This window comes from Dama dama, chromosome 12 (assembly GCF_033118175.1).
Source record: "Dama dama isolate Ldn47 chromosome 12, ASM3311817v1, whole genome shotgun sequence".
NCBI lineage: Eukaryota > Metazoa > Chordata > Mammalia > Artiodactyla > Cervidae > Dama > Dama dama.
In genome coordinates this window covers 76,438,571-76,460,076 of record NC_083692.1, presented here as the reverse complement: position 1 = coordinate 76,460,076, position 21,506 = coordinate 76,438,571, and the positions used below count along the sequence as shown (strand labels likewise).

The 21,506-nt window shown below is 41.7% G+C and overlaps 1 pseudogene and 1 gene segment (V, D, J or C); both read right to left on the bottom strand.

The window, feature by feature from the left end:
• Window positions 1-5,855: 5,855 nt before the first annotated feature.
• On the bottom strand, window positions 5,856-6,648 carry LOC133066938 (T cell receptor alpha variable 18-like; annotated as a pseudogene).
• A 13,370-nt stretch (window positions 6,649-20,018) lies between these two features.
• On the bottom strand, window positions 20,019-20,934 carry LOC133066936 (T cell receptor alpha variable 17-like). The segment is given in 2 exon segments: window positions 20,019-20,473; window positions 20,883-20,934. Coding segments are annotated over 2 exon segments (507 nt in total).
• Window positions 20,935-21,506: the final 572 nt, after the last annotated feature.

Here is a 21,506-nt window from a genome sequence, read left to right as displayed (position 1 = left end):
AGATGAAAGCAAACTCACTAGGTTAATTCCCACCTAATGTCACCAAGAATAGTGCAGAGACTTAACTCTTTTAGATGTTATATGACAGCTACTCTGCACATACGTGGTGTGGAATCATCCAAAATTGAAGCCATCTGGAATTAATTGGGACTAAAGTATAAAGCAAAGCCTTCGTATAAAAGAATTTTGTGAAACAAGGAAAATATGACTGTTTAGTAATTGCAGAGTGAAAATGCTCTATACTCCAGGGTCACAGAAACAAGCAGGGAGCCACATCAGAAAGATTTAATGGTAAACTCCTATTAAACTCCTAGGAGTCATCAAGAAAATCACCAAATACCTTTGTGTTTATTCCAGTATTGTTTACTACAGTCAGTAAAACAATCTAAAAAGCTAGTAAAATGGAATTAGTCCAAAAGTATGATAAAATCACACATTGGAATATCACCATTAGAATGTGGGATGTTGACCTGTAAATATTGTTGTGAAATAATTATTTCACAATATACTGTCAGGTAAAAACTCAGAATAGAAATATCCTATAAGGTATGAATCTCTAATATAGATTTTTTTTGACTAGTAAAATAGGTGAGTTATTTTGTTTTTAGCATTCCTTCTTTGCATATTCTATTTTCTACCTTAAACTTACATAACTCTGTAATCACATATAGAGAATGTGATCAGGTGATGAGGTTAGTTCTGAGCAAACTGCAGGGTTTCATTTCCCCTTGGGGTGAAGATTTGTGGTAGCAGTTACTCTATGCACATACTTCCAAGTCATTCACGGCACAGGTGAGGCAGGGCACAGGGAGGCTCCAAGAAGTGTCCTTTCAGAGATATTTCAGATCCACAATGATGGCCAGACTTAGTAATGCATACATATTTGTGGAGTGAACCTACAACTCTAACAACTCAGAAGCAGATTTACTCAAATACTATTGAATTTTTTTAAAGCCAAATTTCATGCTTCAATAAAATCACCATTTAAGTTTTTTTTTTTTTTTTTTTTTAACTTGGCACACAATCTTCTGCAAGATAAAGAATTGAAGATGAAGGTATTTTTGATGAATGACACTTTGAGATATGTTCTCTGAGCCAAAGAGATAGCATTTTCCTTACAGTGAGGTTTTCACTTCTAACCCCTCTACCTGTTCCTGTCCTTACTGAGAATCTCACGAAGGTGTTCATAGCTGGGGGACTCCACATGTTGACATCTGAGGTTTCTGTGGGGCTCCCTCAGGCACCGGCATCACTGTGGTCTCTCAGAGCACAGAAATACACCGCTGAGTCCTCGAGCTGTAAGTCTGTGATGGTGAGGCTGATGGAACTCGTTGCTCTCTTGAAGTTCAAAACATACTGACCTTTTGTTGTATTCAGTTCATTGTAAGACTCCTGATGAATAAGGAAAATCATTTCCCCACTTGGTGGTTGCTTGTACCAGAATAAATAATAAGAATAACTAACAGCTTCATATGCACAGTTCAAGGTTACATCCTCCTTCTCCAGCACAGGAATTTCTGACTGGTTTTGAGTTACTTTCTGGGCCATGATGGATCCTAGAGAGAAGAAAAAAAAAAATGTGTGCATATATATATATATATATATATATATATATGGAGAGAGAGGGAGACAGAGAGGAAGAGGCTGATTCTCCCAGTGGAACTCAGAGGGCTTCAAGGAACAAACAGAGGATTAAGAGTCCTAATTCCTCTGCCAGTTAACCAACTCTCCTAAACCCCAACAGACAATAATCACCTGCCCTACCTCTACACATGGGAGCTGAGCAGAGCTGAGTCTGCGGGCGGTCATCCTTACCAGCCTTACCAAGGCAGACAGAGGCTATGAGAGCTCTGAGCAGGCCAGGGAGCCCCATGTGGGAAGTTCTTCCTCTGAGCAGATGCCTGAGCCGTGCCTGAGGGCACACGCACAGTGACTGAACTGTGAGACGCTTCTGCATCAGAACAGGAGATGTAACTGGCTAATACCAGTTTGCCTGCGTCATGTCATGGCTTGTTGATGTGGTTGGTGATTGTAAGCTGCCTATTTAGACTGGAAAGTCACTTGGTCATATCTGACTCTTTGTGACTCCATGGACTGTAGCCCACCAGGCGCCTCTGTCCATGGGATTCTCCAGGCAAGAATATTGGAGCAGGTTGCCATGCTGTAATTAAATTAACAACAATCACATCAGGGCTGCATGCATATTCAGTCAATGCATCTAGGATAGACATACGTTTTGTGACAAAAACAATTTATTATGATTATAGTGACCTCTGAGAACAAATAGTCCTCCATTTTTGTATAGCTCTTTTTGGGGGAGGAGAGATCTGCAGCCCAAATCTACAGTGAAATAAGCTCGCAAGTTTTTCTTTCATACAGGAAGATAAAACTGTTTACTCTCAATCGTCGTAACTTTTCTTCCTACACTCCAAGGCATGGGTTTCTGTGGAAATTTACACTGGATAAAGTTCCTTGTCTGTTTAATGCAATCACAGCAAGCTTCCTGGTGGACAAAATTTGTCCAGCTGTATGTGTCTAACAGGAATCAATAATGTGTGCTAAAATAATCTTGCTTTTAAATATCCACCCTATAGCCAAAATGAGTACAAGCTCACCAGACCAAGCATCCTTATTTCCTTACATCAGAAATGCAGCCCTAGAGGCTGCGCGCCGCCGCTGCTGAAGCCGGTGCAGCGGGGGCCGGCACTCCGCACCAAGAGGAGCCGCCGAGGTAAGAAGCCCGCGCACCGCAATGACGAGCAACCTCCACCCGCTGCAACTGGAGAGAGCCCAAGGTCAGTAACAAAGATCCAGCCGGACCAAAAATAAAACAAACAAATAAGTAATAAAAGACACATGGCCACTCAAAAGTCACAAACGCTTTTTCATCTCATGGCTGCAGCAGTTCCGGTTCAAAGGCTTTCACTGCAAGCAGCACCTCAATAGCGTTACGTCTCAGCCACATGCAGACTGCTATGTGATTTGCCTGGTACTTCTGTGTTGGTTTATGATTATGATTCAGGTGGTGTGCTTTTAATCATCTATTCCTTTTCTCTAAATGAACTACTAATTTTGTGACATCTAATATCTATCTTACATTATGAGAAAAATAGATTTTTTTTGAAAGTCAGTCTAGAGAAGAGGAATCTTTCTGGCTGAACAGGGGTGCTTCTGGGGATTGGAGCTTGGGTCTTCTTTAAGACTGACATCCACCCTATTATCTTGTAGAGCAACTCCCAACCCCCTGAGTTTCTAGGATTTGACCTGAGTTTGATTGGTTTTCCTGAAAAACTCTAAATGTACACTAAACTCTGATCAAGGAGCGAATATACCTCTTCCTGACTTCAGCCTCCTTCTCCCCTTGGGTTTGCACTCAGCTCCCCCTGCAGCCCTCCATCACTGTGTCACTCAGAGCACAGTAGTACACAGCCGAGTCTGTTGCTTGCACAGCCCGTTTCTGCAGGTGGAAGGAGCTGTCCCTCTTCACAAGAATGGCCTGAAAGCCTCCCTTCAGGAGGAGTTGAGGAGCTTTGTTGAGATGCTGGACATACCAGAAAGGATAGGAAGTTGTATACGTGGTCTGGTAAGTGCAGTTCAGGGTCATGAGAGCCCCCTCTAAGACAGTCACTGGGCCTTCTGTCTGGTTCACTGAGTCACCACTGGTCCCTCCTACAAGAGAATCACTTCGTTATACTAGAAATGTACAGGAGAAGAGTTTTCAGCCAGAGAAGAAAAATAAAACGTATCTGTTATCATAGGAAAATGAGAAATCATTTTAGGATAAAATGCTACTTACCAAGTATTAAGAAGATGACCAGAACTGAGTGAGTGGCAGAAAACATTCTGGCGACAGTTCTTGTTCCCTAGAAACATCAAATCTAACAAAGTTAGTCTTCAGCTCGATGTTACAGAAGCTCCTCACTCAGAAAATGGGGACCCCTTTCTGCACAGCAGCAGTCTTCTGTTTTGCGGCTACAGAGGAGGCATGTCAAACCAGCTCCTGAATACAAAAAGGAATCACATTTGAAGGAAGCCCCGCCCTCTGGTGGTGATCTTAAAGATTACAGTCATATCTGACCTCAGTTCAGTTCGGTAGCTCAGTCGTGTCCAACTCTTTGCGACCCCATGAACAGCAGCAGGCCAGGCTTCGCTGTCCAACACCAGCTCCTGGAGCTTGCTCAGACCCATGTCCATTGAGTCGGTGTTGCCATCCAACCAACTTATCCTCTGTCACCTCCTTATCCTCTTGCCCTCAAACTTTCCCAGCATCAAGGTCTTCTCCAGTGAGTCGGTTCTTCACATCAGGTGGCCAAAATATTGGAACTTTAGCTTCAGCATCAATCCTTCCAATGAGTTCAGGGTCAATATCCTTTAGGATTGACTGCTTTGATCACCTTGCAGTCCAAGAGACTCTCAAGAATCTTCTCCAAAACCACAGTTCAAAAGCATCAATTCTTCAGCGCTCAGCTTTCTTTATGGTCCAACATTCACATTCATACATGATTACTGGGTAAACCATAGCTCTGACTATAGGGACCTTTGTCAGCAAAGTAATGTCTCTGCTTTTTAATACACTGTCTAGGTTTGTCATATCTTTTCTTCCAAGGATCAAGAGTCTTTTAATTTTATGAATGCAGTCACCATCTGCAGTGACTTTGGAGCCCAAGAAAGTAAAATCTGTCATTGTTTCCACTTTTTCCCCATCTATTGGCCATGAAGTGATGGGACCAGATGCCATAATCTCACATTTTTGAATGTTGAGTTTTACTCCAGTTTTTTCACTCTCCTCTTTCACCCTCATCAAGAGGCTCTTTAGCTTCTCTCTGCTTTCTGCCATTAGAGTGGTATCATCTCCATATCTGAGGTTGTTGATATTTCTCCTGGCAATCTTGATTCCAGCTTGTAAGTTATCCAGCCCTGCATTTCACCTAATGTACTCCATATATAAGTTAAATAAGCAGGGTGACAATATATAGCCTTAAAGTACTCTTTTTCCAAATTTGAACCAGTCCATTGTTCCATGTGCAGTACTAACTGTTGCTTCTTGTCCTGAATACAGGTTTCTTCGGTATTCCCATCTCTTTAGAAATTTCCACAGCTTGTTGTGATCCACACAGTCAAAGGATTTAGCATAGTCAATGAAGCAGAAGTAGACTTTTTTTAATTCCCTTGCTTTTTCCTGTGATCCAGTGGTTGTTGGTAATTTGATCGCTGGTTCCTCTGCCTTTTCTAAACTTAGCTTGTACATCTGAAATTCTTGGTTCACGTACTGCTGAAGCATAGCTTGAAGGATTTTGAGCATAATCTTGCTAACATGTGAAATGAGTGCAGTTGTATGGTAATTTGAACATTCTTTGGCATTCATTTCCCTGAGATGAGGTTATTAGCAAAGAGAATATCCTGTACCCAGTTTGAATACAAACAATACACACAACACCTGCAATATTTACAGAGTGGGCTGCTTTGATCCACAGGGCCCTTGACAGAAGGAATATCTTTTCAGGAAGTTCTCCTCCTGGAACTTACTTAGGCAGCAGCATCGGTGGAGCAACCAGAAGGGATGGAAAAGTCAAGGAAAGAGAGAATAAAGCTCCAGTCACTGAAGATGGAGTGTCTGCAGGTGAAACTCAGCAGGGTACACAATCCTGGCCTGAATTTTAAAAACCAGAGACTAGCTTCCAGGTCACACAGTCATCCATTAACAATGTGCCTTGGAACTTTCATTAACACATTGTGAAATATTTCAGCATATATAATCTGAATTGCTGTTGAAGAGTTAATATCACTTCAAGGGATTCTATGCCATCTGGGTGCATGTGGATGGGCTGAAAACAGGCATTTCTGGAGAAAAATGGTTAGGTTCCTTTATGAACTGTCCTGTCCCAGATTCCTCTCTGTAGGGCAACCCAAGAATTCCTAGGTCCAATTGGCTCTGAGGAGCAGACCTGGAAGAACTTTGACAAGACCTCTAGCATAGCACACTGGAGAGAGAAGCAACACGCCCTTCTGGGTCTGCCCACAGCCGGAGCCCCATCTGCATCTGGGTTTGTGCTCAGCTCCCCCTGCAGCCCTCCATCACTGTGTCACTCAGAGCACAGTAGTACACAGCCGAGTCTGATGTTTGCACTGCCCGCTTCTGCAGGTGGAAGGATCTGTCCCTCTTAACAAGAGTGGCCTGAAAGCCTTCATGCTCTACCTTCTTGTCTGCTGTTAAGCCCTTCAGGAAGAGTTGGGGAGCTTTGTTGAGATGCTGGACATACCAGAAAAGATAGGGAGCTGAACCAGCAGTCTGGTATGTGCAGTTCAGGGTCATGAGCGCCCCCTCTGAGACAGTCACTGGGCCTTCTGTCTGGTTCACTGAGTCACCACTGGTCCCTCCTACAAGAAAAATCACTTTGTTATGATAGAAATGCACAGCAGAGGCGTTTTCAGTCAGAGAAGAAAAACAAAACTTATCGACAGTTATAGGAAAGTGAAAAATCATTAAGCTTTAGAATAAAATGTTACTTACTGAATAGTAAGATGATCAGAAGAACTGAGTGAGTGACTGAATGCATGTATGCAAAAGAAAACGGTCCTTGTTCCCTGGAATACACCAGTCTAACGAATCTAGTCTCCATCTGGATGTTACAAAAGCTCCTCACTCAGAAAAGGAGAGCCCCTTTCTGCACAGCAGCAGTCATCTGTCTTGTGGGTGCAAAGTAGGCAAGTGAAACCAGCTCCTGAACACGAGGAACCGCATCTGAAGGAAGCCCCGCCCTCTGGTGGTGGTCGTGAGAATTGCACCACAGTGGAGTCTAACCTATTCCTCCTGATAACAGCTTGTGGGATTACATGCAGGAGAATGGGACAGGACCCTAGGAAGAGAGTCCTAAATATAACCGTGCTTAGGGAAATATTCTATTATTACTTCCATAATTTTTTGCATGGCACAGGTATCTCTAGCTTCACAAGAAACCCCAGTTACAATTTCTAGATGGAATAGTCAGAGGTTTCTTCCTCGTGTGTATCTCTGATTCCCATGGGTCAGAGAAGGATCCCTGTGTATGGAAAGTGCTTCCTCCTCTCCCCAAGTCATTTCTCTGAAGTAGTTATATTCATGTTGACTCTGTCAACATGCCGTGAAGAAAATTTTATCTAAGGCAGGTGTCAAATAATGTGTAGTTAAATGATAAGGTTATTATCCTGATTTATCATGGAATGACAGATTTGTAAAACACAATAAAAATAAAATATGTGACTTCTTTTTCATTGATAACGGTAGAGTTGATCTTCCAACTAGAAAACTATTTTTGGACCTTGAACATCAGGTAGCACAGAGAGAAGGAAAACAGGTGAGATGAGTACTAACATTGCCCATCTTACTTCATGGAGGCAGTTTCTAGGCACCAGTGCATGAGGGATTTACCAAAAATAGTGCAGCTGTCTCTCTGTGGGATTGAGACAGAATAGGAGAACGGAGATCCTGAAATACCTAAAACTTGTGGACCTCTGTACCAAAGGGGAGGAATGTTGACAAATATGAAAGAAGAAGATAAATAAGTGCAAGGCAGGGTTTGGGGGGGAGAGTGGTGGGGAGTTGGACCATCCTGGGTGACAGCAACCTTACACCTTTAGCCTCATGAGGCACAGGTGACCTTACTTAGGTAATCTGGTTCTTGAAACATCTTTTTACCTCTTGTCACATTCTTGCTTTAATTCAGCTAAGTATTTTCTTTAGAATGTCAAGTTTAGATGCTGAATATACTAGCCAGACACTCTTCATTCCAGAGGCATGTGTGTGGTATTTATCTGTCTTCTGTTTATTTATTAGGGATTCAGGAATCTCAGTGGAAAGAACTGTTTGCTCAGTGTCTGTCAGCCTGTTTGTCTAGTTCCCTGTGAAATTATTTGTGCTAGTGAAGTGAACCCACCAGAAGATTTAATGGGGTCATTTCATAGCTTGTTATTTCCTCTAGGATAGGGTTTACTTTATGCAAAGTCTAACTATAATATGGTAAGAAGTCAGAACATTGTTCTTTGGTGACATAAACCATTTTAAGGCTTGGGGACATTGTGGCTGCAGACAGCTGTGAGGGTGCCTTACAGGGCTCTCAGTGTTGTCAGTCCAGTAACAACGGCTGTGACTAAGTCAGCTGAACTCAAGAACAGTCTTCTTCAAATGTGCCTTTTTTCACTACTGAGATTTTCTCCCAAGTTAAAATGAACTTTGTTAGTTCTTACCAAAACTGGGATCATTTTTAATGCACATCTGATGCTGAGCTGTTCTTTTTGCTTGTTTTGTTCTTTTGTCTGCACCAGGTCTTAGTTTAGGCTTGTGGGATCTAGTTCCCTGACCAGGGATTGAACCTGGGCCTCCAGCAATGTGAGTGCAGAGCCCCAGTCACTGAACCAACACTCTCCCTAAAATTAGAATCTTGAGTTGAAGTTATCATGCTGGCAGGCCTCTCTGGCTCAGCAGATCACCTAGATTGTCTTAAACTCTTGTGCATTTTCAGGAATCCCTCCAGCATTCATTCTGGAAATTTGCAGGGTTGTCTACAATGTGGAAAACATTTCCTACCACAAATGGCGTTCAGTTGATTGAGGAGCAGGTGGGCAAAAAAAAAAAAAAAAAAAATCCTATGCCCTGTCTGTACTCCCACCAGCCTGGCCCCCAGTACGTGAAATGAGGGATCAGACTGAAAGCAGAGAACTGAAGTAGTTACTACCAGGGAAATAAAACCAGCTAGAATACTTTTATTTTCCCACCGTTAAGATTTATTTTTGCTCTTTCATCTCCCTTTCCATTTCTAGGCCTGTTTATTAAGATGCTGAACACCCAGGGCACAGGTGGCCAGCACCCAGTGTGCAGGACTCTAGGATGTTAGGGAGGAAGGCAGTGCTCACCTTCAGGTGGGTGTCCAGACCCACCCTAAGTGATGATGGTGACTACATCTGCCAAGACCATAAAACTACTGTAACTATTAAACTGCATTTAAGTAGTTGTGTCTATAAATTGAGCTTCCCAGGTGCTAAGTGATAAAGAATCTGCCTGCCAATTGAGGAGATGAGGGTTCGATCCCTGGGTGAGAAAGGTCCCCAGTAGAAGGGAATAGCAACCCACTCCAGTTTCTTGCCTGGAAAATTCCATGGACAGAGGAGCCTGGTGGGCTACAGTCCACGGGGTCGCAAAGAATCAGACAAAACTTAGCAAATAACGCATGCCTGTAAATTATGAAATGACAATGATTCAGTATTCTGGCCATATCGCACAGACTGCCCAGCAGTAAAACATCCATCTCTTCCCACCTGTGTGCCCACCACTGTCCTGCCAGAAAGTCTGGTCCTCAAAGTTGCAGATGGCCTGATTGTATCAGAGACGCAGAGCAGGGAGCACAGTGGCTCCGCATCCCGCTCATGAGCAGAGGAGTGTGGAGACGTTCCTGCTTTGGGAGTGGGTGATACTTTCTCCCAGTTTCTTGAGCAGGTGAAAAAGCTCACTCTGCTGCCAAGATAGCTTATTGTAAGAGTGCATAAACACTCTTTCCATGTGTCTGAAATATGACTGATTGATGAATTAATTTTCCCTGTTTTTGTTGTCGTTGAGTCCCTAGGTCATGTCTGACTCTTTACCACCCCATGAACTGCAGCATGCCAGGAGCTTTATTCTTTCTTTCCTTGACTTTTCCATCCCTTCTGGTTGCTCCAGAAATGCTGCTGCCTAAGTAAGTTCCAAGAGGAGAGCTTCTGGACAAGATATTCCTTCTGAAGGGCCCTGTGGATCAGAGCAGCTCAGTCTGTAAATGTTGCAGGTATGTGTCCTTCCCTGTCCTTCACTATCTCCCAGAGTTTGCTAAACTCACATCCATTGAGTCAGTGATGCCATCCAACCATCTTATCCTCTGTCACCTCCTTATCCTCTTGCCCTCAATCTTTCCCAGCATCAGGGTCTTCTCTAGTGAATTGGTTCTTCACATCAGGTGGCCAAAATATTGGAACTTCAGCTTCACATCAGTCCTTCCAATGAATATTCACGGTTGATATCCTTTAGGAAGGACTGGTTTGATCTCCTTGCTGACAAGGGACTCTTGAGAGTCTTCTCCAACACCACAGCTAGAAAGCATCAATTCTTTCGCACTCAGCTTTCTTTAGAGTCCAACTCTCACGTCCATTCATGATTACTGGGAAAACCATAGCTGTTACTATATGGACCTTTGCTGGTAAAGTAATGTCTCTGCTTTTTTACATGCTGTCTAGGTTGGTCATAGCTTTTCTTCCAAGGAGCAAGCATCTTTTAATTTCATGGCTGCAGTCACCATTTGCAGTGATTTTGAAGCCCAAGAAAATTAAATCTGTCACTGTTTCCACATTTTCCCCATCTATTTGCTATAAAATGATGGGACTGAATACCATAATCTTAGTTTTTTTTTTAATGTTGAGTTTTAATCCAGCTTTTTCACTCTCCTCTTTCACCTGCATCAAGATGTTCTTTAGTTTCTTTTCACTTTCTGCCATCAGAGTGGTGTCATCTGCATATCTGAGGTTGTTGATATTTCTCCTGGCAAGCTTGATTCCAGCTTTTGAGTCATCCAGCCCTGCATTTCACCTGATGTACTCTGCATATGAGTTAAATAAGCAGGGTGACAATATATAACCTTGATGTACTCCTTTCCCAATTTTGAACCAGTCCATTGTTCCCTGTGCAGTACTAACTGTTGCTTCTTGTCCTGCATACAGCTTTCTTGGGTATCCCCATCTCTTTAAGAATTTTCCACAGTTTGTTTTGATCCACACAGTCAAAGGCTTTAGCGTAGTCAGTGAAGCAGAAGTAGATTTTTTTTTTTTAATTCCCTTGCTTTTGCTGTGATCCAGCAGATATTGGATCTGCTCTGGTACCTCAGCCTTTTCTAAACTCAGCTTGTACATCTGAAATTCTTGGTTCATGTACTGCTGAAGCATAGCTTGAAGGATTTTTAGCATAATCTTGCTAACATGTGAAATGAGTGCAACTGTATGGTAATTTGAACATTCTTTGGCATCCATTTCCCTGAGATGAGGTTATTAGCAAAGAGAATATCCTGTACCCAGTATGAATACAAACAATACACACAACACCTGTAATATTTACAGAGTGGGCTGCTCTGATCCACAGGGCCCTTGACAGAAGGAATACCTTGTCAGAAACTATCCTCTTGGAATTTACTTAGGTAGCAGCATTTCTGGAGCCACCAGAAGGGATGGAAAAGTCAAGGAAAGAGAGAATAAAGCTCCAGTCACTGAAGATGGAGTGTCTGCAGGTGAAACTCATCAGGATACACAATCTTGGCCTGAATTTTCAAAACCAGAGACTAGCTTCCAGATCACACAGTTGTCCATCAACAATGAGCCCTGGAATTTTCATTAACACATTGTGAAATATTTCAGCATATATAATCTGAATTGCTGTTGAAGAGATAATGTCACTTCAAGGGATTCTATGCCATCTGGGGGCATGTGGATGGGCTGAAAACAGGCATTTCTGGAGAAAAACGCTTAGGTTCCTCTTACACTGTCCTGCCCAGATTCCTCTGTCGGGCAATCCAAGAATTCCAAGGTCCTTGGCTCAGAGTATCAGAGCTGGGAGTGCTTTGACAGTACCTCTGAAAGAGAAACAACACCCCCTTCCGGGTCTGCCCACAGTCGGAGCCCCATCTGCATCTGGGTTTGTGCTCAGCTCCCCCTGCAGCCCTCCATCACTGTGCCACTCAGAGCACAGTAGTACACAGCTGAGTCTCATGTTTGCACTGCCTGTTTCTGCAGGTGGAAGGAGCTGTCCCTCTTAACAAGAGTGGCCTGAAAACCTTCATGCTCGGGCCTCTGGTTTGTCATCGAGCCCTTCAGGAGGAGTTGGGGAGCTTTGTTGAGATGCTTAACGTACCAGAACAGATAGAGAGCCGAACCAGCAGTCTGGTAAGTGCAGTTCAGGGTCATGAGAGCCCCCTCTGAGACAGTCACTGGGCCTTCTGTCTGGTTCACTGAGTCACCATTGGTCCCTCCTACAAGAAAATCACTTTGTTATGATAGAAATGCACAGGAGAGGAGTTTTCAGTCAGAGAAGAAAAACAAAACTTACCTACAGTTATAGGAAAGTGAAAAATCATTAAGCTTTGGAATAAAATGTTACTTACTGAATATTAAGATGATCAGAAGAACTGAGTGAGTGGCAGAATGCATGCTGGCAAAAGAAAACGGTCCTTGTTCCCTGGAATACACCAGTCTAACGAATCTAGTCTCCATCTGGATGTTACAGAAGCTCCTCACTCAGAAACGGAGAGCCCCTTTCTGCACAATAGCAGTATTCCGTCTTGTGGCTACAGAGTAGGCAAGTCAAACCGGCTCCTGAACACAAGAGGAACGGCATCTGAAGGAAGCCCCGCCCTCTGGTGGTGATCGTGAAAATTGCACCACAGCCCGTTCTGACCTGTTTCTCCTGACAATAGCTTGTGGGGTACATACAGGAGAATGGGACAGGACCCTAAGAAGAGAGTCCTAAACATAACAGTGCTTAGGCAAACTATTATTATTTCCATAATTTTTTGCATGGCACAGGTATCTCTAGCTTCTCAAGAAACCCCAGTTACAATTTCTAGATGGAATAGTCAGAGATTTCTTCCTTCAATGTGTCTCCAAGATACCCATGAATCAGAGAAGGTTCCTCCTGAATGGAAAGTGCTCCCTGCTCTCCTCAAGTTCTTTACCTGAATTAGCTCTGTTCATCCCCAAGACTCAGTCAACATGCCATGGAAGAAACCTTATCTACAGCAGGTCTCAAATAATGTATGGTTGAATGATAAGGTTATTATTACATACCCTACCATCGTCAAATGACACATTTGTAAAAATACCAAAAAAAAAAAAAAAATTACCCTTACTTCTTTTTCAGAGTTAAAGGTAGAGTTGACCTTACAACTAGAAAACTGGACAAAATACATGAAACAAATTTTGGACCTTGGACATCAGGTAGCACAGAGATAAGGAAGACAGATGAGATGAGTGCTAACACTGCCCAGCTTACTTCATGGAAGCAGCTTCCAGGCACCAGTACTGGCGGGGTTTACCAAAACTGTCTCACTGTGGGATTGAGATGGAACCTAGAAATGTGTGGACCACTGGACAAGAAAGGAGAGATGTGGGCAAAAAGAGGGAAAGGGAGAGAGATAGGGGCAAGGGGGTAGCATGCGGAGGGCAAAGATCCAAGGTGAATCTTGGGCTGAATAATAATCTTCAATAAAAGAGAGAAACCTCAGGGAGTTTGGTAAACCTCCCTGAAAAGGCCTCCTTTGGGGCCCCTGGACCATACTTAGATGATAGCACTTGTCACATTCTTGTTTTAATTCAACTAAGTATTTTTTTTTTTTTTTAGAAAGTCATTCTTTTACAAGTGGTTGACCAGTTTTCCCAGCACCACTTGTTAAAGAGGTTGTCTTTTTTCCACTGTATATTCTTGCCTCCTTTGTTGAAGATAAGGTGTCCATAGGTATGTGGATTTATCTCTGGGCTTTCTATTTTGTTCCATTGATCTATATTTCTGTCTTTGTGCCAGTACCATACTGTCTTGATGACTGTGGCTTTGTAGTAGAGCCTGAAGTCAGGCAGGTTGATTCCTCCAGTTCCATTCTTCTTTCTCAAGATTGCTTTGGCTATTCAAGGTTTTTTGTACTTCCATACAAATTGTGAAATTATTTGTTCTGGTTCTGTGAAGAATACCATTGGTAGCTTGATAGGGATTGAGTTGAATCTATAGATTGCTTTGGGTAGTGTACTCATTTTCACAATATTGATTCTTCCAATCCATGAACATGGTATATTTCTCCCATCTATTTGTGTCCTCTTTGATTTCTTTCATCAGTGTTTTATAGTTTTTATGTATAGATCTTTTGTTTCTTTAGGTAGATACACTTCTAAGTATTTCATTCTTTTTGTTGCAGTGGTGAATGGTATTGTTTCCTTAATTTCTCTTTCTGTTTTCTCATTGTTAGTGTATAGGAATGCAAGGGATTTCTCTGTGTTAATTTTATGTCCTGCAACTTTACTATATTCATTGATTAGCTCTAGTAATTTTCTGGTAGAGTCTTTAGAAAATCGAGTTCAGATGCTTAATATATTAACCAGGCTTGCTTCATTTCAAAGGCATGTGTGTGGTGTTTATCAGGCTCCTGTGTATTTATTTTATTAGAGATTCAGGGATCTCACTGGGAAGAACTGTCTGCTCAGTGTCTATCAGCCTGTTTGTCTAGGTTCCTGTGCAATTATTTGTGCAAGTGAAGTGAACCCAGCAGAAGATATAACAAAGTCATTTCACAGCTGCTTCTTTTTTCTAGGATTTATTTCATGGAAAGTATGGTTGTATTATGGTAAGAAGTCAAAACATTGTTCTTTGCTAACATAAACCATTTTAAGGCATGAAGACTTTGTGGCTGCAGTCAGGTGTGAGGTTGCCTTATATGGGTTTTCAGGGCAGTGCTATCAATCCAGTAACATTTGTGTGTTGTTTTTCAAACTAGGCTTGATGCACCTGAGATCAGGAACTTAATCTTATTAATCTCAGTGGCCAACTTCTCAAAATACACAAAACACTAGTTCAGAGCAAATGGTTTAAAAATATTTGAAAAATGAATGAATAAGTGAATGAGTGGACATGTCCAGGTGTACAATGATCTGTTTATGAAGTATAGTCTCTACGAGAAATAGTTCTCAGGCCCGCGGTATGATAAGCTTCTTCCAGCGGCATGTCTAGGGTCTGAACACAGGGGCATTAGGCACTTCTCAAACTAAGGCACAGTTCTTCATGTAAGAGACCACTCTCATACTGACTATTTAAAACATGATATAGCAGTTTTATACATACAAAACTCAGGTTAAATATAAATGTCTTCGGTTCACAGTTCTTAATCACCAAAGTGAAAGTCGCTTAGTCGAGTCTAACTCTTTGCGACCCCGTGAACTACATGGGGCTCTCCAGGCCAGAGTACTGGAGTGGGTAGCCTTTCTCTTCTCCAGGGATCTTCCCAACCCAGGGATCAAACCCAGATCCTGCATTGCAGACGGATTCTTTGCCAGTTGAGCCACAAGCAAAGCTCTAGAATATGGAGAGGTAACCTATCCCTTCTCCAACGGATCTTCCTGATGTAGAAATCGAACCAGGGTCTCCTGCATTGCAGGCGGATTCTTTACCAACTGAGCTATCAAGGAAGCCCATGCATACAAAATACAAAGTTAATAAAATTCATATTAAAACATCAATGTGAGGAGTGATATTTTGCTGAAACTAAAGAGGTGGTGAAATCTCATTAGAAGAAAGCTATAGATTGTGTCATTCAACAATTCACCTGATTGAGATGATTTGGAGCTTAATGCACTATTTGCTGCTGCTGCTGCTATGTCGCTTCAGTCGTGTCTGACTCTGTGCGACCCCATAGACGGCAGCCCACCAGGCTCCTCTGTCCCTGGGATTCTCCAGGCAAGAACACTGGAGTGGGTTGCCATTTTCTTCTCTAATGTATGAAAGTGAAAAGTGAAAGTGAAGACGCTCAGTCCTTTCTGACACTTAGCGACCCCATGGACTGCAGCCTACCAGGCTCCTCCTTCCATGGGATTGTCCAGGCAAGAGTACTGGAGAGGGTTGCCATTGCCTTCTCCACACTGTTGTCTGAATTCCTGTGATTACTGATTTCCAGTATTTTTACTTCTATTCAAAAATATCCATTTAAGTCAGCATTATATAACTCTATTATTGAACAAAGCATCAAAAAATCAGCACTGAAAAAATAGAATGCATTTACTGCTACTCTTTTTTCTACTGAATTGCATGTTGATACATTCAAACTTTTTAAATGTTTAAAAATATTCTTAAAACTTTTATCTATTTAAAGACCTATGATGCTTTTATTTGTAAAGTGTCATTATTCCATTTGTCTTTAATTAGATTAAAAAATGACATAACACAAAATCTTCAGAAAGACGGGGAGTATTCTAAATTGGCCCAACAGATGATTAGAAATATGCCTTTATTATTTAATTTGTTGTCATCAAACAAAAAAATCCAGATCGAAAAGTTCTAATATAATTCCTACACCCTGTAGGTTGGCAGGCATTTTTGTTCATAAAGGGTCAAATAGTAAATAGTTTAGGTTTTGAAGTCGTACAGGCTCTGCTACAACCATGCTGGTATAGCACAAAGCATCCATGGTCAATGCATAAATAAATGAGCATGGCTGTCTTTCAACAAAACTTTATTTATAAACATAAATATCAAGCTACTTTGCCCTCTGGCTATCCTTTGCCAATCCCCACTATACTCCAAGAATTTATCCATAAACCTCTAAAGATTACTTTTTTCACTAAATATTATCAGCTTTTTGAGGAGGTTTAAAATAAAGAACACATTAATGGATAGAAAAGAAGAAGGAAATTGAATGATGCTAATACCAAAGATACTTCCCGGGTGGCTCAGTGGTAAAGAATCCACCTGCCTATGTAGGAGATGTGGATTCAATCCCTGGGTCAGGAAGATCCCCTGGAGGAGGAAATGGCAACCCACTCCAGTATTCTCACCTGGAAATCCAATGGAGAGAGAAGTCTTGAGGCATTGGTTTTCTATGTAGAGGGTCATGTCATCTGCAAATAGCGAGAGTTTCACTTCTTCTTTTCCTATCTGGATTCCTTTTATTTCTTTTTCTGCTCTGATTGCTGTGGCCAGAACTTCCAAAATCATGTTGAATAGTAGTGGTGAGAGTGGGCACCCTTATCTTGTTCCTGATTTTAGGGGAAATGCTTTCAATTTTTCACCATTGAGGATAATGTTTGCTGTGGGTTTGTCATATATAGCTTTTATTTTGTTGAGGTATGTTCCTTCTATCCCTGCTTTCTGGAGAGTTTTTATCATAAATCGATGTTGAATTTTGTCAAAGGATTTTTCTGCATCTATTGAGATAATCATATGGTTTTTATCTTTCAATTTGTTAATGTGGTGTATTACATTCATTGATTTGCGGATATTGCATAATGATTGATATTGCATTCCTGGGATAAAGCCCACTTGGTCATGATGTATGATCTTTTTAATATGTTGTTGGATTCTGTTTGCTAGAATTTTGTTAAGGATTTTTGCATCTATGTTCATCAGTGATATTGGCCTGTAGTTTTCTTTTTTTGTGGCATCTTTGTCTGGTTTTGGAATTAGGGTGATGGTGGCCTCATAGAGTGAGTTTGGAAGTTTACCTTCTTCTGCAATTTTCTGGAAGAGTTTGAGTAAGATAGGTGTTACCTCTTCTCTAAATTTTTGGTAGAATTCAGCTGTGAAGCCATCTGGTCCTGGGCTTTTATTTGCTGGAAGATTTCTGATTACAGTTTCAATTTCCATGCTTGTGATGGGTCTGTTAAGATGTTCTATTTCTTCCTGGTTCAGTTTTGGAAAGTTATACTTTTCTAGGAATTTGTCCATTTCTTCCAAGTTGTCCATTTTATTGGCATAGAGCTGCTGGTAGTAATCTCTTATGATCCTTTGTATTTCAGTGTTGTCTGTTGTGATCTCTCCATTTTCATTTCTAATTTTGTTGATTTGGTTCTTCTCCCTTTGTTTCTTAATGAGTCTTGATAACAGTTTGTCAATTTTGTTTATCTTTTCTTAAAACCAGCTTTCAGCTTTGTTGATTTTTGCTATGGTCTTTTTTGTTTCTTTTGCATTTATTTCTGCCTTAATTAAATCTGTTCTTCATGTCTGTGTCTCCTTTGCTGCCCTGCAAATAGGTCATCATCACCATCTTTCTAGATTCCATATATATGCATTAATACATAATATTTGTTTTTCTCTTTCTGGCTTACTTCACCCTGTGCAATAGGCTTTAAGTTCATCCACCTCATTAGAACTGACTCAAATGCGTTCCTTTTTATAGCTGAGTGATACTCCACTGTACATATGTACCACAACTTCCTTATCCATTCACCTGTCAATGGGTGTCTAGGTTGCTTCTTGTCCTAGCCATTGTAAATAGTGCTTCAATAAACTGGGGTATACGTGTCTTTTTCAATTATGGTAGAAGCAAAATTTTGTTGTGAGTGACAACATGCTGAAATTGAAAAGATCCTGATATCTCAACCTAGACAGCATATTAAAAAGCAGACACATTACCTTGCCAACAAAGGTCCATATAGTCAAACCTATGATTTTTCCAGTAGTCAGGTATGATGTGAGAGTTGGACCATGAAGAAAGCTGAGCACCAAAGAATTGATGCTTTTGAACTGTGGTGTTGGAAAAGACTCTTGAGAGTCTCTTGGACAGCAAGGAGATCAAACCAGTCAATCCTGAAGGAAATCAGTCCTGAATATTCATTAGAAGGTTGATGCTGAAATTGAAGCTCCAATACTTTGGCCACCTGATGTGAAGAACTCATTCACTGGAAAAGACCCTGATGCTGGGAAAGATTGAAGGCAGAAGGAGAGGGGGATGACAGAGGATGAGATGGTTAGATGGCATCACAGACTCAATGGACATCAATTTGAGCAAATTTTGGGAACTGGTGATGGACAAGGAAGCCTGGCATGCTGCAGTCCATGGGATCGCAAAGAGTCGGACACAACTGAGCGACTAAACTGAACTGAACTGAGAACAACAATTTTGTTGTGAGCAACAACATGCAGAGACTGAAAAAATCCTGATACCCCGGGCTCCTTTGCAGATGTAAGAAATGTGGAGACACGGACTAACACTCGTGAATGAAATGTAAGTAGGAGCTGCGGGGTGAAGCTTCTGAAAATGGTTGACGTGGCCAGCATGTGCTCAGTTGCCTCTTGACGTTCTTCTTGGAAGGTGGAAAAAATGGATAGACTTCTTGCTGTTTTGGCAAAGTATATAAACAAAAGTGACAATTTAAGGACAAGAAACAGCCAGGAAGAAGACCCTTGATTCCTCACAAAATTATGAAGCTAGTATACCAGTCCTGGACTGCACATGGTACATGCGATAGAGCTTCTTTATATGAGAGGGAAGTAAATTCCAGCTTGTTAAAAATGTTACCTGAGTTTTTTGTGATGTGAAGCTGAACCAACATCTGATATAAATGATGTTCATTAAAAATACATCACTGCATCAGTCTGATTGAGTAAGCTCCTAATAACCCAGCTCTTCAAAAGTGTTCTAGGTGATTCTGATATAGGTGATGGTGGTGGTTTAAGGTCTGGAATGTGGGAACCACAGTCCTACCAACCTTTCCCCTGCCCTCCTACATTTTCCACCAAGTGTCACATAAATACAAATGCCCTTTGTCCACAAACACATTTTCAGTAGCATCAAAACTGTATCAAGAAAACTACTCTTACCAGGAACAAGAATACAATGGATGGAAAACTGTTATATATGTGATAATAAACAGAAGTATCCACTTTCAAAAAACAATACTTTAGGGGCTGATAGCAGAAAACATACATCTGTCACTTGTAAGAGGAAAAATTCTGACTTTTGGATAAATTCCCATCTCTTTAATGGAGAAATTGAAGCTTAGAAATCATACAAATCATAAATGGCAGAATCAGATGCACATCTTTGTCTCTTTTACTCCAAAGACTGAGATCTTTGTGTCTATTATTACATAACATTTTCACTCCTCAGGTTTAAAGTGAAAAGTTTCATTGAAACAGTCCTAAATCCTTTTTATTTCTAATGCCTGATGAATCTACTGTTTCCATACAGGAATTAGAGAAATACTAAAATCATCTCAGGCATCTTAAAGCCCTCCCTAGGTCTTGAGGGGGCTGCACATATAACAGATGAGCCCTTCTATAGTGAGAAGTCCTTCTTCATCCTCCAGAGGTGACCTGGTAAAATTAGAACTTGAAGGGTCTTTAGGCTCATCCAGTCTAAATCCTTTGTTTAAACTGAGGAAACTGAAGGCTGCTACATCGATGATATGGCTAAAGACACAGCCAGGATGGGCAGAGCTGAATCTGGCATTTCAGTTTCCCGTTCTAAACCTCATGCCCTTAGCAACAGTCTGACACGCTACCGAAAATATCGAATTTGAAAGGAGCTCCTTTTCTTGTTGCTAGCCGTTTGCAGACTCTCCTTTGTGGGAAGACAAAACCACCAACTCCGCACACTGTTGCGGCTTCTAAGAGACAGCTCTGGCAGGTTTGTGCTAGGGCTGCGGGTGCCCGCGGAGCACTGTTGGTCTGCAGCACAGAGGTAAGTAGCCGCGTTCTCAGCCTGGGAAGCCGTGATGGACAAGGAACTGCTTTTGATGGAGTTGTCAAGTGTGAAGTGTAGTCTCCCACTATATTTCTGTCTCTCATTTGAACTCATTAAAATCAGATGAACAAAGCCTCGCATTGAATCCTGTCTGTACCACTGTAAGGCAGTTATAGTAATACTTTTATAACTGCAGTTCATGGTGACATTTTCACCCTCCTGGATGCTCAGTGTCTGAAGATTCTGTTCTCCTTGCTGGCTATTCACCTCTAGGCAGAAACACAAGGACAGAGGCCAGGAGTCAGTCACTGTATTTTCACTCATTAGTGTTTGCATTTCCTTCCATAATTTGAGGGTACATTTCCCAATTAACAGGCTTTCCTGGTGGCATAGTGGTAAAGAATCTGCCTCCAATGCAGGAGATGTGGGTTTGATCCCTGGGTCAGGAAGATCTCCTGGAGCAGGGAATGGCAACCCACACCAGTATTCTTGCCTGGAAAATTCCACGGACAGAGGAGCCTGGCGGGCTACAGTCCATTGGGTCTCAAAGAGTTAGACAGGACTGAGTGACTAACACTTTCACTTTTCACTTTTCCCAATTAAAGAGATTTTGCCCCTCAGTCTTGTGGGCTCTGAACTTTGGTCACCCTCTTCCCATCACCAAGAGCCCCAACTCACTGGCCAGCTGAAGCCACAGAATCACCAAAGACAGAACCAGAAGCTTCTCCATTCTTCTTCTTTAGGGGGATCATGGAAGACGCAGCTCTCACCCTGAAATAAAGCCAGGTTCCTCAGTCTAGCTCTTTTCTTGGGTGTACTCATCCAGTCCCTTGCAGTCCCAGGGAGAGCCTTAGGTTTCTTACCCAGCCAATCAAAGGAAACTTAATCTTCTGCTTTCAATACAAACATGCTGATTTCAAACAAAGTGAGTCTGAGGAGAGAGGCAATGCCATCTTGTGGGGGCAACATCATCCTGCAAAGAGAACCACTTGAGGAAGATGAAGTGTCTTAGGTCTGGGTCAGAGGAAATCGCAAAGCTGTTCTGTTATCTGCCTTTGTCGAACTCCAGTCCCAGCCTAGAGTGAAAACAGCTACAATCTTATGCACTAAAAACTCAATTAAGAAAGAACATTGATGCCCAGTATTTATAGAACACCTCTGAGGAGCACCGTTAGACTTCTTACAGTCACTTCTGATACCATGCCCTTCTTTTTTCCTAACTTGCCTAATGCTGGAATTAGATTGTGTATCAGTCAAGGTTCTTATTTATGAGTAACAGAAACTGACTCTGGCTGAATTAAA